Source organism: Tiliqua scincoides, chromosome 9 (genome assembly GCF_035046505.1).
Source record: "Tiliqua scincoides isolate rTilSci1 chromosome 9, rTilSci1.hap2, whole genome shotgun sequence".
Classification (NCBI taxonomy): Eukaryota; Metazoa; Chordata; class Lepidosauria; order Squamata; family Scincidae; genus Tiliqua; species Tiliqua scincoides.
In genome coordinates this window covers 48,422,925-48,438,605 of record NC_089829.1, presented here as the reverse complement: position 1 = coordinate 48,438,605, position 15,681 = coordinate 48,422,925, and the positions used below count along the sequence as shown (strand labels likewise).

At 54.5% G+C, this 15,681-nt stretch overlaps 1 protein-coding gene across 1 annotated transcript; it reads right to left on the bottom strand.

The window, feature by feature from the left end:
• Positions 1-10,604: 10,604 nt before the first annotated feature.
• On the bottom strand, positions 10,605-11,220 carry LOC136660381 (metallothionein-1). The gene is made up of 3 exons (XM_066637517.1): positions 11,121-11,220; positions 10,944-11,009; positions 10,605-10,785 (listed from the first exon to the last, which is right to left on the bottom strand). Exons 1-3 carry the CDS (start codon positions 11,149-11,151, stop codon positions 10,691-10,693), a joined length of 192 nt encoding a protein of 63 aa, XP_066493614.1. The 5' UTR covers positions 11,152-11,220; the 3' UTR covers positions 10,605-10,690.
• Between the last annotated feature and the right edge of the window lie 4,461 nt (positions 11,221-15,681).

The following is a 15,681-nucleotide window of genomic DNA, read 5'->3' as shown; positions in this document are numbered from 1 at the left end:
GTTGAAGAGCTTTCCGTCTGATCTGGTCCGGAGATAGATGCCTTCTGTTGCAGTTCCAAAGGCCTGCTTCAGCAGGACAGCGAAGAAAATCCCAAACAAGGTTGGTGCAAGAACACAGCCCTGCTTCACTCCGCTTCGGATGTCAAAAGGGTCTGATGTGGAGCCATCGAAGACAACAGTGCCCTTCATGTCCTTGTGGAAAGATCTGATGATGCTGAGGAGCCTGGGTGGACATCCAATCTTGGGGAGAATCTTGAAGAGGCCGTCTCTGCTGACCAGGTCGAAAGCCTTTGTGAGATCTATGAAGGCTATAAAGAGTGGCTGTCGTTGTTCCCTGCATTTCTCCTGCAGTTGTCTAAGGGAGAATACCATATCAGTGGTGGACCTGTTGGCTCGGAATCCACACTGCGATTCTGGATAGACGCTCTCTGCAAGTACCTGGAGCCTCTTTAGTACAACTCGGGCAAACAGCTTTCCTACAACGCTAAGGAGAGAGATGCCGCGGTAGTTGTTGCAGTCACCCCTGTCACCTTTGTTCTTGTACAGCGTGATGATGTTTGCATCCCTCATGTCTTGAGGTACTCCACCTTCTCTCCAGCAGAGACAGAGGATTTCATGCAGCTCAGTGACGATGATCTCTTTGCAGCATTTTAGGACTTCAGCAGGGATGCTGTCTTTTTCAGGTGCCTTGCCAAAGGCAAGGGAGTCCAGGGCCACGTGAAGTTCTTCTAGGGTTGGTTCACTGTCAAGCTCTTCCAGCACAGGCAGGCACTCAATGTTGTTCAGTGCTTCTTCGGTGACTACATTTTCTCTGGAATATAGCTCAGAGTAGTGCTGCACCCAGCGTTCCATCTGCTGCGCCCGATCCTGGATGACCTCGCCTGTGGCAGACTTCAGAGGGGCAATTTTCTTCTGTGTTGGACCTAGGGCCTGCTTGATACCATCATACATCCCCTTGATGTTGCCCGTGTCAGCTGCTATCTGTATCTCGGAACAGAGCTGGAGCCAGTAGTCGTTAGCACATCTCCTGGCAGTCTGTTGGACTTTGCTGCGAGCAGTTCGGAGGACCTGCAGGTTGCGCTCACTGGGACAGGCCTTGTATGCTGCTTGAGCTCTCCTCTTTTCCTCAATGACTGGTGTCAACTCCTCAGAGTGGGCTTCAAACCAGTCTGCCGCCTTGTTGGTCTTCTTGCCGAATATGGACAAGGCGGTGTTGTAAACGGTATTCTTGAAATGTTCCCATCTGTTGGATGCGTTTGCGTCGACTGGGCCTGGAAGAGATTCCTCAAGCGCTTGTGCAAATTCCTCCACTTTTCTCTGATCCCGGGTCTTGCTGGTATCAATGCGAGGTCTTCCTTCCTTTTTCGTGTGATACAGTCGCTTTGTTTGCAGTTTCACTCTGCTGCACACCAGGGAGTGGTCAGTGTCGCAGGCAGCACCATGATAACTGCGTGTGATCTTGATGCTGGGAAGGCTGGAGCGTCTGGTGAGGATCAGGTCGAGCTGGTGCCAGTGCTTTGATCTTGGATGTCTCCAAGAGACTCTATGTTGGGGCTTTGTGTTGAAGAACGTGTTGCTGACACAGAGACCGTGATGACAGCAAAACTCTAGCAGGCGTTGGCCATTTTCGTTCATCCTCCCAGTGCCAAACTGACCTAAGCAAGTGGGCCATGAACTGTTATCAGCACCAACTCTAGCATTGAAATCGCCGAGGATGAACAATGGCTCTTTTACAGGGCCTATGTAAACAGCCTTAAATAAAGTCAGAGTAGTAATCTGATGACCAGAAAGGCAATATATAAATGTCTAGTTATTATTTATGTGTCTTTAACCATTTCTCTTCCACCTCTGACTTTTCTCCAAAGCAATAGCCATACAGGAAAGAAGAACTTCACAAACCTCAATGGGCATTTGCTTTGGCATGGGAAAGGCAGGATCTAAATTTTTCAGATCAAATCAAGCTGCATGATGAAGCAAACTCAAACGGCTCCTATTGAATTAGGCTTCATTTCCAAGCCTTTGTAGTTAATCAGTTTAAAATAGGCAGCCTTTAAACTTCTTTCCTAGATAAAGGACAAGACTTGCTTCCAACTGTTCTTTCAGAAAATGCTGCAGCTTATCTTTGCAGGATCCCAATCCTATGCATATCTACTCAGAAGTAAGTCCCATTGTGCCCAATGGGGCTTACTTCCAGGGAAGTGTGGCTAGGATTGCAGCCTTAAGGGAGCAGTGCTCCTGCAGGTGACCCACTGCAGGCAGTTGCCTTGGGCAGAAGATTCAGGAGGGAGTGCCTTTCCAGAGAGATTAGACAAATTCATGAATAACAGACCTATAAATGGCTGCGCACGACCTCCACATCTAGTGCTTTCTGCCTCTGCATACCAGTTACAGTGGGAAAGAGATATGCCTCCCTCCCACTCTCAACCTGTGGGCTCCCCAGAGGTTGCTGTGGGCCACTGAGGAGGCAGGATACTGGCCTAGAGGGGTCTGATTCAGCAGGGCTGTTAATGCTTGCTTGTGCCTATCATCTATTGAAAAAGAAAGTGGGGGGCCTGGAGGAAGTGCTGAAGAGACCAGCAGGTTCTAGCAGTGGTTCCCATTCCAAGTGCTTCCCCACAGACCACCAGAGAGGGTGGAGAATGGGCTGCCCACAGCTGCAGCTGGGACTTCCAGCACAGCACTGAGCGCTCCCCCAAGGACTCCCAAATGTATTTTTGTGTATGGGGGTGGGGTAGGGGGTTGCATTGGGCTGGCACTGTGGACAATTCCCATTTTTGCCTCAGTAGACTGTGATCTCCTAAAGGTTGGGGACCATCACTCCAGAGCTTCAGAAGCACTTCTTTCCCCCCCCCCTTACTTCCGCGGTCCAGGGAAGGATCCTGCGGTCTTAGGTCAGCCCCTCCCTTTCCATTGGCCCCCACGAGCTTGATTTGGGCTCCCCCACTACTAAGGCACCTTCTCTTCAGCCAGTCATTGCAGCGGTCCCTTCGGGCAGGAACAGGTGGCTGTGCTCCCCACGCCGCCAGCCGGAGCAGGCCCTGCAAGTTCCCAGGACGGGGCCCGGAGTCGTCGGGCAGCCTCCCGCTCCCTTCGGAGGCCTTCGGGAGCTGCAGGGACCAGGAAGTGCCGCCAGGGAAGCTCCTCGAGGAGCCGAGAGGAAGACGCAGCCGCGGCAGCTCAAGACCTTCAGTCCGACAGCGCAGCCGGACGCGCCGGAGCCGGGCAGGCCCCTGAGGGGCAGCAGGAGCAGCAGCCGGGAAGGACGGGCCGGGACAGGAGGCGCGCGGCCCGGCCGGAGGGGCCCTGCTGAGGCCGCGAGCGCTCCGCCCTCGGGACAGGCGCAGCCCGGCCGCCCAGTCCGGCCCCGCCGCGGAGGACGCGGCGCCGGAGCCGCCGAGCAGCCTCTCGCTGCCCGCTGCAGCCGCCGGGGGGGGGGCCTCCCTGCCGAGCGCTCCGGAGGCGCGCTCCCGACAGGCACGTGGCCCCGCCCCCTCGGAAGGGCCCCGCGCGCTCGCCAGCCAGCCAGCCAGCCGGCGCGCAGCTTGTTCTCGAATGAACGCGCGCCCGGTCCTGTGGATTTTGGAGAGCCAATCAGAGGACTTCTTACGTTTACTCTCGTTTGCAAACGGGCCTCCCGCAAACACACACACGTGGAGAGACCGAACAGTTACAAAGGATCTGGTCCTCTACGCACCCCTTTTATTTGTTTATGGCTCTTACGCATGACTTTCTGTTCGCCCTCCTGAACCCGTCCCGCAGCAAGCCCGTTCTCTAAGAGGGATTGTAGATGCTGCCTTCTGGTCAGAGGAGAGCCTGAGGGCTGAGCTGGGCGTCTTGGGATATTTCCACACTGGGAGCTGGGCATACTGGCATCCCCTCTTACCGGCGGAGCAGGCGCAGCCCGGGCGCTCCATGGTCGGGCTGGGCTGGGCTGGCGCTGCGGGGCTCGTCCGGCTGCTGCAGCCGGGCAGTGCTGGCGGGGCCCCTCCGCCGGCTCTTTATCTCCCCGGGCGGGCAGCGGGACGCGCGCAGGGCCGGGCCGGGCCGGCGCCGCGTGCAGAGGAGGGCTGAGCGGCGCGGCGCGGCGCGCACAGGGGCCTGGCTGCGGAGCGCTCGTCGGCGCGCACGTCGAGCCGCTCAGGCGGCCACTCCCGCCCGAGCCGCCTCCGCTTGCAGGCCCGCCCCGCAGCCGGCCGCGTCCTGAGCAGGGTCGCTTGTCGCGCGGCAGGAGAGGGAAGGCGGCCGCGACCCGGCGCCCGCGCGGAGGGGGAGGCGCTGCGCGCCGAGTTCGGGAGGCGTGCAGGAGCGGAGCGCGGCCCAGCGCGCGGAGGCTGGTCGGGGCACCCGGAGCGCTGCAGAGCCCGGCGAGCTGGCGGTCAGCCTCAGCACCCGCGCGGTGCGCCCAGCAGGGACTGCGCCCGGCCCGCCGCCCCCTTCGAGCAGAGCACGCGCCTCCCGCCGGCCCGCCCGCCGGCAGGGGCTCCTCGCCGGGTGCAAAGCCCCGTGCCGTGCGCTCCTGCCGCTCCCCCCGCAGGCGCTGCGTGCGCAAACCGCGGCCGGAGCCTGCTGGGGAAGGCGCGGCTCGGGCGGAGAGCGCAGCCCGCGAGCGCGCCTGCCGGGCTTCCTCGGAAGCCCGCGTGGGGGAGAGGGCCCCCCGCGCGTCCGTGTCTGCAGCAGGCTGCCCGCCCTTCCGCACCCAGGCCTAGCTGCGCAAAGCGCATCCAGCGCTGGCCAGGCCTGTCCCAAGCACAGAACCTCGTCCGCCCTGTCACTTTTGCCAAGCCCCAGAAGCTGGGTCGGGACCCACTGGTGGGCGTGGGCCGCGGACAAGCACTTGGGGACCGTTGGTCTAGACGAACAGTGAACAGCAGAGGGTGGGCCTGTTTGCCTCTCCCTGCTCCAGCTTTTCTCTTACAGAAGTGGAGGCTCAAATTCTCCCGGATATCACCAAGATCTGTGGGGTTGGAGAGGTTCAGGAAGCCAGTACTGACACACCTCTCCTCCTCCCCCTCACCTTGTCCACCCACAGAGACTAGTAGCCATCACCACAGTGACTTCCATAAATGAGTACTATGTTGCGTGAAGTACCATAAATGAGTACTATGGTGCTGGCGTCTAGCCTAGACGCCTTTAAAAGGGGATTGGACGAGTTTCTGGAGGAAAAATCCATTATGGGGTACAAGCCATGATGTGTATGCGCAACCTCCTGATTTTAGGAATGGGTTAAGTCAGAATGCCAGATGTAGGGGAGAGCACCAGGATGAGGTCTCTTGTTATCTGGGGTGCTCCCTGGGGCATTTGGTGGGCCGCTGTGAGATACAGGAAGCTGGACTAGATGGGCCTATGGCCTGATCCAGTGGGGCTGTTCTTATGAAGAAAGTCTGTTAACAACTTGTCCTGGACTGATTGCCAACTTGTTTCATTTGGTAGAGATCAATCTAATTGACTCAGCAGTTTTTTTCCCCTCCAAGTGGCCTCTCTAATCAGAAACCAGCCTAATTGGGAGAAAAACTCTCTCTCTCTCTCTCTCTCTCTCTGTCTAAAAGGGAGGGAGGGAGATTTGCAGGGCTAAGCCCCCTCCCCTTCCTCATTGCTTCTCTCCTGTGTTTGCACAAACTCCTGTTTGCAAAAGTAGTGGGTGGGCCTACCTTTTAGAAAACCATTCAGAAAGGGAAAGTCCACAACGAGCCAGATACGTTGGTTGTGGAGTCAGCCAGGCTGAATCACTCTTCTTGGAGTTTATTGCTGGCCACAATTGCAGCAACATTTTCAGGAAAGAACAAGATGTCATATCATGAACTGGACATTGCCACTGACTGGACAGCCAACTTCCACACTCTTTCCAGGACCTTGCTGTTCTCCAGCAGAAGCCAGGAAGTGTTTGTCAGTGGCAGCAGTGCCTGTTTATCCAGAGCCATGACCTCTGCTTGACTGAATGTATAAAAACAAAAAGCCTGTTTTAATGCGATGCTTCAGTGTAGTTTGTGGCACAAACTGCTCAAGAAAACACAGGATGTTCTGGGATTAGTTCCTTCATTTCTTAACTTGAGGGTCATGCTGATGCTGGCTGGGTAGAAAATGCTGGGACTGGAAATCTCATCCCTTCCCAAGGTCATGCAGTGGAACCATGCAATGCCAGGAAACCATCACAGAAGAGAAGCTGGTGCTTCCGCCATTCCCTGTTAAGATTGGTACCTATAGTTCCAGGATATTTTTTATCACCATGAAACCATGATATTTTAAACGCCAAAAACTCCTAGAGACGAGGCCAACTGAGGCAGTGCCTCAGGCAGCAGACTAGCCAGGCACCACCCATTTGCCTCCACTGACCCTCCTCCTACCACCTCTGGGCCTGAGAGGGGGCTCTCAACACTGTGCCGGCAAAATAACCAGCCCAGACGTGAGTAGCCCCATTGTGGGGCCTGCATCCTTACCCAGGGGAATGTTCCCTTCCCCCAAGGAGAGGCTGGCAGCACACTTACAATGCAGTGGTCACTCATTCTGGCACTGCTGCTCTGGGCGCCGAGCAGCTCAAGATTGGGCTAGCGGGTCTGCTGTGCCCTTTCTTGGATCAGACAGATCCGGTTCTGTGACCTCCACACCAATGATATCGAGATTGGGCTACCCATGAAGACTGTTGGGAAACTCCAGTTGGTACAGAATTCAGTTGCCAGGCTACTGACTGTGTAACAATCCCATGGGACCATCCTCATAGCTGTATGCTGCTTCTGGGCACAATCCAAAGTGCTGGTGATGAGCTATAAAGCCCGTAACCATTTGGGGCCTAAATACTTGCAGAACTGTCTCTCCCTCTATGGATTTGCTGGCCCAGGGAAGCTCTGCTGCAAATGATATCACCACTGGAAATATGGTTGGCAGACTCACAACAGGATCTTCTCTGTTGTGGCACCTACCCTGTGGAATGCCCTCCTGATTGAAATTGGGACTTTTGCTGGTGTTCTGAAGGGAAAGGTGTTCAAACTGTTTATTAAGTTAGGTTTTTGTTGTGTCGGCTCTTGATTGTGAGGTTGTCGGCAGCTCTTGTACTGATCTGGATTGCTGTTACAGGTTTATCATTTATTTCACCTTTACTGCCTTTGTATTGAATCATTGTTTTTCTGCAAGCACCTTTGAGCTATTCCATTGACTGCATAGAACCACAGAACATTAAGAGTTGGCCTTTCTCAGCCCCCCCTTCAGAGCTGGCAACTGCCCTCTGTGCTGGCCATCCAACTTCTGCTTGAAAACCTCCAATGAGGGAGAGCTCACAGTTGCACAAGGCCAACTGCTTCAGTGCTGGCCAGATCTTACATTTCAGAGATTTCTTCCTGCGTAGACTAAACCTCCTTCCCTGTAGTTTCAGCTTTTTGTGACCTGAATCTATGTCTCTGCTAATTCAGCTCAGCATTGCATTCACTTTTTTTTTGCACCTATATCACACTGTTGGCTCTTATTCAGCTTGTGGTTCATGAAGACCCAAATCTTTTTCACATGTAGGGCTGACCACATCCTGTACTTATGCCCCTGATTTTTTATACCCATGTGCAGGACTTTACATTTGCCTTTGTTGAGCTTCATTTTGCTGGTATGGGCCCAATGATCAAGCCTGTCCTGTTTTGGTCTTCTAGGGTGTTAACCATCCCCCTCCTGCCCCCAGCTATTTGTCATCAGAAAATTTGATAACCATCCCCTCTGCCCCCTCATCCAGGTCATTTATAAAAATTCTGAGCAGCACAGGGCCCACTTGATACTGCCCTCCAGGTTGATATGGAGCATTTAATTGCACTCCTTTGGGCATGGTCCTTCAACCAGTTTTGAATCCACCTCAGAGTGGTGCCATCTAGCCCACACTTCACCATTTGATCCACAACGTTATCATGGAAGACTTTGCCAAATGCTTTGCTGAAATTAGATAATGGCCAGCACATTCCCATAGTCTACCAGACTTGTCACTCTATCAGAGGAGATGAAATTAGTCTGGCACACCTTGTCTTGATAAACCCATGGTAACTCTTTGAAATCACCACTTTATTTTCTAAATGCTTACAGATAATCTGTTATCTAGGCTCTCTCCAGATGTTGACATCTGGCTGATCGATCTGTAGTTTTCCATATCTTCCTTTCCCCGTTTTTGAAGATAGGGATGGCATTGACTTCTCTCTGCTTCTCTGGCACCTTCTGTAATCTCAAAATTACAGGCAGTGGCTCCAAGTGGCTTATCTATCTCTCACTCATTCACTCACTCACAGATTTTTGCCCTGCCTTTCCTCTGCTGGAGCTGATGCCCAACGTGGCTTATAATTACAATTTCTAATTCTTTTTGTCTCTGTGCTTATCTTAAGCCACAATGCCCCCTTACTGGTGCACCTGTTAGGTCGGGGTGTAAAGGCAGGGTTAAAATGTTTTCAAAGACACATTTCAGTCCCTTTGGGGAGAAAGGTGGGATAAAAACTGTCAATAAATAAATAAGTTGTTTTTGCTGCTCTGATAGCTTCATAAAGAAACTTGCTTGCATTAAGGGGAACCTTACCAGGAAACCATACTTGGCTGGCGTCTTTGGGAACAAGCTGGAAAAGGGGGTTACAAGCTTAGGTGGGTATTCTGTGACCTAGAAAAGGAACGACAGCCCTGACACCGAACAGGCAAGTTGATTTAAAACCAGATCAGAAGCCCCATAAGTAGTGCTTAAATTGGGGAGGGCATAAGGAAGGGGCTTAGTCCACAAGGCCTGACACCTGAGTTTGCCCAGTCAGGCTCCTGGAATGTTACAAAAACAAATTGTTAAAGGCAGACCCATCCCTAAGGGGATGGGGGGGCCTCAGGGTGCATTTTTTTTAAATACAGCTAGGTCCAGCCTGGCCCCAGGGGGGCATTTCCATTTCCCACACATTCCCTTTTAAAGTGGGTGAATGCCCCTCACCCCCTCTTGCCACTGCATCCTTCCTCCCTCCATGCCCAGGCTACTTGTTCAAAACTGCCAGGCCTGGGAGGAGGATGAGAGCAGAAGAGATGTTTTTCATTTGCAGCATCCTCTTACCTGGCCTGATCTTGAGTAGCCACCAACACCAGCTGGTGGAGGAAGGCGGCAGGAAAGGGAGGAAGCGTGTCTGGTGCTACTCCCATCACCCTAATCCAAACAGCATCACAGCATCCCCAAACATCTTCATCACCACTGCTGTGATCACAGCAGCAGCATAGGAGGTGGTAAGGTGCACTGAGTTGGGCCCCAAAAAGGCTCGAGAGAAGTTGCCCCAACTTTCCCTATTCTAGGGGCAGTTACAGTAAAGGGCTACCATGAAGGGGAAAGGGGCTGAACCCCTTGTAATTTTAGAACTATTGCTGAGGCCTCTCCCCATAAACAGGTGGATGGGTGAATGTTGCAAGTCAGAGGCCTTTATATTTCCACTTTGAGGAAGAATGTACTGGAATAATCATGCTCTAACTCTCATGATTCTGGAAAAATCATGCTCTTCCCACTTCACTGTGCAGGTTCCCCCACCTGGCATCACCCCAGCTGCTCTTCCTTCCTGAAATCAAAAAAGAAGCAAGAAAAGAATGGAGGAGAGGAGAGTGTCATGGTTCACCTGCCTTTTCTTTTTAGAGGCCACCTTCCTCCAGCAACATGGGGCACAGCTGCTCCCATCCCACCAGCAGAAGAGCAGAGCTGTGCTGCAGTCCTTGATTCAGCCACCTTTAATTGCTAGCAAGACAAGCAGGAAAGTGGGGAGAGGGCCAAGTTTGATGGGGATTCCTGCATGACTGCTGCTTATTTCATTGCCATTTATCTTTTTGGCTTTACCCCGTGCTAATCTCATCTAAACACACCATTTTGCAAGGATTTCAACATGTGGCACTTAAGTGTGCAACTTTCCCAACCGGAACATACCCTGATTCTGTGGGAGGCACTGCTAGTCTCCTGCCTTCCCTTCTTTCAGTAGTCACCAGCATTGTTATTTGAGGAGCCAATAATAAAACCATAGTTGTTTTGTAATTCACAGTAAAGGAAAAAAATCTAGGAGTCAAGTAAGATCTCTCTGTTCCCAAAGTACCAGGGCCAGACAGGTCTCGCCAGCGGTCATCGACTGGAATGTTTTTAAAGGGCTACAGCAGGTTTGGAATAAAGAGTAGCAGACTCTGTAAAGGAAGAGAGCCCACTAGTGCCCTGTGGCTACCCCAGAACCCAGAGAGCAGCGGAGGGAAGAACAGCTGCAGTGGGGCACTCTAAGGCTGGGAGCTGCTTTCTGAGTGGTCAGCCCTGGGAGGCTTTAGATAGGTGCTTGAAGGGAAACCTGCCGCTGCTGAGTGCCTGCCTGGCTCCTGCTGGGTGGAAGCACGTTCCGAGGGGCCAAGAACAGAACCAGAACCTCGGCTACACTCCCAGCTGCGCAGGAGGAGGAACCAGGGAGCCCTGCACCGGCGCAGGCGCTGAGTGGAGGGCTCCAGCGCTCCTGGCGACAGAGGCCAGGCGGCTCCTGGAGGCCCTTGCGCGGCTTCCTGGCCCAGGGCCTGCGGGGCTGCTGTCAGCCCCTTCCCAAGCGGCGCCCTTCGGCGGCCCCGACCCGAGCGCGGCGGGCGGGCGGGAAGAAGGAGGCGGAGGCGGCGAGTGGCTTCAAGACAGCTTTATTCTCAGCCGGCGGACTTGCTCGCTCGCTCGCTCGCAGGGTGGGCGCTGGGGCGGCGGCGGCGGCCTTCACTTGCAGCAGCTGCACTTGGAGGCGGGCGGCCCTTTGCAGACGCAGCCCTGCGCGCACTTGGCGCAGCCCGCCGGGCAGCACGAGCAGCAGCCTGCGGGGAGAGAGCAGCCTCGCGAGCCGAGCCGGGCCTGGCGGGAGGAGCCGCGCAGGCCCCTCGGCCGCGCACGGGGCCCGCCGCCGGAGCCCCCGACGGCCCCGGCGGGGAGCGCGCCCGGGTCCGCCCCCGCGCCAGCAGGCGCCGCTACTCACTCTTGCGGCAGGACTTGCACTTGCAGTTCTTGCACTGGCAGTTGCTGCCGCACGTGCAGGCGCCTCCTGCGGGGAGAAGCCCTGGTCAGGCCGCGCAGCCGCTCCGCCGCGCGGCACCCGCGCCCGCTGGGACGGGGCGGGAGGGGAGGGGAGCCCGAGCCGGGAAGGGGCGCTCACCGCTGGAGCAGGGACAGTCCTGGGCGTCCATCTCCGCCTCCGCCGCCGCTGCTGCTTCTGCTCGGGAACTTCGCGGGTCGGGTCGGCCGGGCTGGCTGCTGCTCCTGCTGCTGCCGCTGCTGCCTCCGCGGGAGTCCGGAGCGCGCCGCCCGCCCGCTCTTTATTCCCGCGGAGCGCCGCCCCGCCTGCACACGGCGCGCCCGCAGGTCACGCGCCACCTGTGCAGCCCGCGCGGCAGCGGGAGGGGCGGCCTCTGCGCACCGCCCGGAGAAGCCGCGCCCTCCGCGCCCCTGCTGGCGGCGAGAACGTGGGCAGCGCGGCCGGGCGGAGCTGGAGGCCCTCCCGCCAGCCCGGCGCCCGGAGCAAGCAGTCCGCCGGCGGGCCTCGCAAAGAGCCGCCTGCCGGCCGCGGTCCAGCCCGCGTGTCACGAGAGGGGAGGGGCTTCTCGCTCTCGGCGAGCCGCGTGCATCCGTTTCCGCGCGCCCGCGCCCGCTGTCCCTGAGGCGCGGCACTGGCGGGCAGGTGGTGCGCGCCCCCCCTCCCCGGGCAAAGTCTGTCCACGGCGCAAGCGGCTGAGCCCGGCTGGCTGTAAGGCCGCGTGCAGAAGTTCAGGGAGTGCTCAGGTCGGGCTCTGCCTGTCTCCTCTGTGCTTGTCCCGCGACTCGCAGCGGCCCCACTCGGCAGGCACCCAAACGCGCACGTCCAGTTCCTCGATTGTGCCGCTGATAGTGGGAGCCCCACCTGCCTCCTCCAGGGCAATAAGAAGCTCCCCGTTGCACATGATAATGTTCAGCTGGGGCTTTGCTCCTAGTCACGTAGGCGAGCATTTCCTACGGACTGGAGGAAGAAGAGGGTGTTTCCCCGTATGTTCTTCCATGCGTTTGCTTGTGTGAGAGCTTGGTTCTGGGCACATGACAGGAGAGCATGACTGGCCAGGCCCATGGCATTTGGAATGGGGCTGATGGGCCTCCCATCCCACTGGTCTTAAAAAATAGATCTCTTCTCCTTGGTCTCCCACCGGTCTCCTTTCTACCTAGAAACCATTTAGTTGTGCTGAACGTCGAGTTGTATTTTGCCCGACGTTTCATTTTTGATTCCCCTTCATTGCATACTTATCCGCAGAACAAAGTGATCTGTTATTGCACCTTTAACTTCACATCCCTCCTCCTCTCATGCCATTCACCCAAGCTGGCCACTGCACATGCTACATGTGTCCTACAAGTGGACCCAGTAACAGGAGGGATGTAATTAGTGCATTTGTGTAGAGCAGTGATTTTCAACCTTTTTTGTCTCTCAGCACACTGACAAGGTACTAAAATTGTCAAGGCACACCATCAGTTTTTGGACAAATGGCAAGGCACACCCTGCTGTTGGTGAGGGGGCTCACATTCCTCAATGGCCCTACTAATAAATGACTCATCCCCAAATTCCCACGGCACACTTGCAAACCATTCACGGCACACTAGTGAGTGAAAAATGGCTGGTGTAGAGGTTTCCAAACTCTGGGTCTGGGACCCACCAGTGGATTGTGACCCAGTTTTGATGGTTTGTGAAACTGACAGGGCAGATTAGGCTATGTGCACTAAGGGTAAAACAAGTTGCTATGGGGGGGGGGGAAGAACTACTGCAAATCATTATAGCCACACTCCTTGGTATTTATAAATCAGGCAGCAGCTTCTAGGGTTTCTAAAGAGTTTGAGAACCACTGCTTAGTGCAATTAATACTGCAATCCTATAGACCAGTGTTCTTCAACCTGTGGGTGAGGACCCCAGTGGGGTTGCAAAGCCTCATGGATGGGGGGGGGGAGTCATGACAGTCTTTCAAAGCCTGTGCAAGAGAGTGTTAATCCAGTCCAATAATAATAATAATAATAATAATAATAATAATAATAAACTTTATTTGTATCCCGCCCTTCTCCCTAAAGGGACCCAGGGCGGCTAGTGGTATTGCCTTATCAAAAATGAGTTCTTGGTACAATCCTGCACAGCCTTTTCTTGCTAATTTACCCCACAGTTCCTAAGACTGACCCTGCTCAGGTCTCACAGGGTTGTTGGGAAGACAAAAGATGTAGGGGGAAACGCATTGGGTGGGGGTGGGGGTGGGGGTGGGGCAGACTGGGTCCCAAGAGCAACGGCAAGTTCAATGGTGGGTCCCTAGTTAGTTAGTTCATCCATCTGCCTGCCCAGTGGTTCTCAAACTGGGCGTTGTGATGCCTCAGCCTGACAGCCCTGGACACTGCCCCCTTAAAGAGCAGGGGCGGGGGGGGAGGCAGCTACATGATCCCCAGGATCACTTCTCTAAGGGGAGGCGCAGGGGCCGGCGCTTACCAGTCCCTGCAGCAGCCTCCCACGCACTCCACTTCTGGTTTGCAATCACAAACCAGAGATGGGGTGCAATCGCTCCACTTTCATTTTCTGAAGGTTGGGGAGCCCTGCAGAGGCTCATGCAGGGCTCCCCGCACCCCCAGGAGGCTGCTGCCCTCTTAGCGACATGATCCTGGGGACTGCGCCGCTGCCTTCCCCACTCCCCCACACGCACTTGCAGCGGTTCTTGAGCTCCCTGAAAGTTTGAGAACCGCTGAGAGTGAGTGAGTGAGTGAGTGAGTGAGTGGCAGAAAAAGATTTCCCAAACTCTTCCCCAAACTTCTGTGGCGCACCTGTGGATCATTTGTGGCACACCACTTGAAAATAGCTGCTGTAGAGGCTCGAAGATGCCCACACTCAAATGTCTCCCTGCAGACATTCAGATATCATGGAACACTGGCTGGTCTAATCCAGGATGACCCAATGTCCTGTTTTTCCAGGACACGTCCTCTTTTTCAGCCTTGTGTCTTGGAAAAGAACTTAAATGTCCTCCTTTTCCCTGTGAGCAGGCACCTGCAGGCAGTGCATAGTCTTCTTGTAATTAATGAATTATATGTAATATAGTTTTAAATTTAATAATAATTAATATGGTGTTTAAATTAGCTGCATAAATTCAATATACGAGTTAAAATTGAAAATCAATTTTCAGCTTTTATTTTGCCATGTCCTACATTTTTCTTGGATGTCCTACATTTCGGGGTGTCTTGTCCTCTTTTGTGATTAAGACATCTGGTCACCCTGGTCTAACCATAGAGGGAGGAGAGATGCTGATGGAATCAGTGTGTTGGCCCAGATGTTCTTGCTTTGCAGGCTTTCTCTGAACATGGTTATCAGCGAAACCAGGTTAAACCAGGTTAGTCAGGATTTGTGGCGGAAGTAGAATGAGGTGCTGACGAAAGTTGCGTGGACAGCGTGGACATCCTCTTCTCTGCTGATCATTCACGGAAAGAGGTTTCCTGAGTGGAAAGGAATAATAAGACATTCAGATAGTTTCCGAGTGTGTTCATGAGGGACCACCTTCTGAAGTGGATAATTCTGCGCACTCCTGGACTCTCACCAGTGCCGCTCACTGCTGGGGCAGAATCAGAGGTTTTTCTAAATGGGGTAGTGTAGATCTCCTGCTCAGTGGGAGAGAGATCTGGAAACAACATTCTGTGGTGGTTAACCACCTGTTTTTAAAAAAGGCATTACTAACCTAGAGTGCACTGATGTGGTTAAGCGTATAACCCACACCCAAGAGCATTACAAGATGCTACATGCATGTGGAGCCAATTAAGGTCTGCGGCCTCCACAAGCCAGTCTTTGCAGGTGCTGCATGAAGGTGGAAATTACCCACACTTGAAGGCATTAGGGAACATGTAGCATAGCTGTATTTGCAAGGGATCGGTATGCCCTGTGTGTTTGCAGGTCCGATGCTTATTGAACAGCTGTCCAGAGGATTTATTCCGCTTGGTATTTCCAGGGCTGGCTCATCTGGGAGGCCAGTTGAGGTGGTCACTTCAGGGGACGAGCTTGCTGGCGGGGATGTTCCACCACTCACCTTCTCGCTACTGCTTCTCCCCTCCCCCTGAGATTTGAAAAAGAAGGGGATTGAAGTGGGGAGAAGAAGGTTGGCAACGCTCTCCTCCGCATTTCCTGTTCTGCTCCAAGTGGGAAGAGAAGGAACTGAAGAGGTAGTGGCTGGTGAGTTGCTGGGTAAAGGGGGCATCCTTCAGTCTTGGAAGACCACAGTGTCATGCCCTGAATGGTGGTTCTGGAACAGAGTGTCCTCTCCAGTGCACAGAGCCTGGGTAAAGTAGATATGGAGGATAGACTGTTTCCCGTGCAGCAAATCCCCCCTCTCCACGTCACTGAAATGGTCCAATGGAAAGGCAGAGGCCAATACGGTTGGTTCCAGCGGCGTCGCAGGAGTTGCCAGAATGTGACTGTGTTTAGCCACGAACTGTCTCAGGAACTCCAGCTCCGCATTTTGCCTCGAGGTTGACTCCTGAAGCCTCTTCCATAACTGGATGTAGCCACAAGGCAGTGGAGGTTTGGGGTCAGAGTTTTCCTTCTCTCAGATGAGCTGCCTTCCCAGGCTGACCAGTCCCATCTACCCGGTGGCTGTTTAGTCGCCTCTTACGACAAGTACAGCCAAACGGAGGGCCTATTCTTATCCCCAGCTCCCAGGGGAAAGGGGAAAGGGGGCAGTGCATCT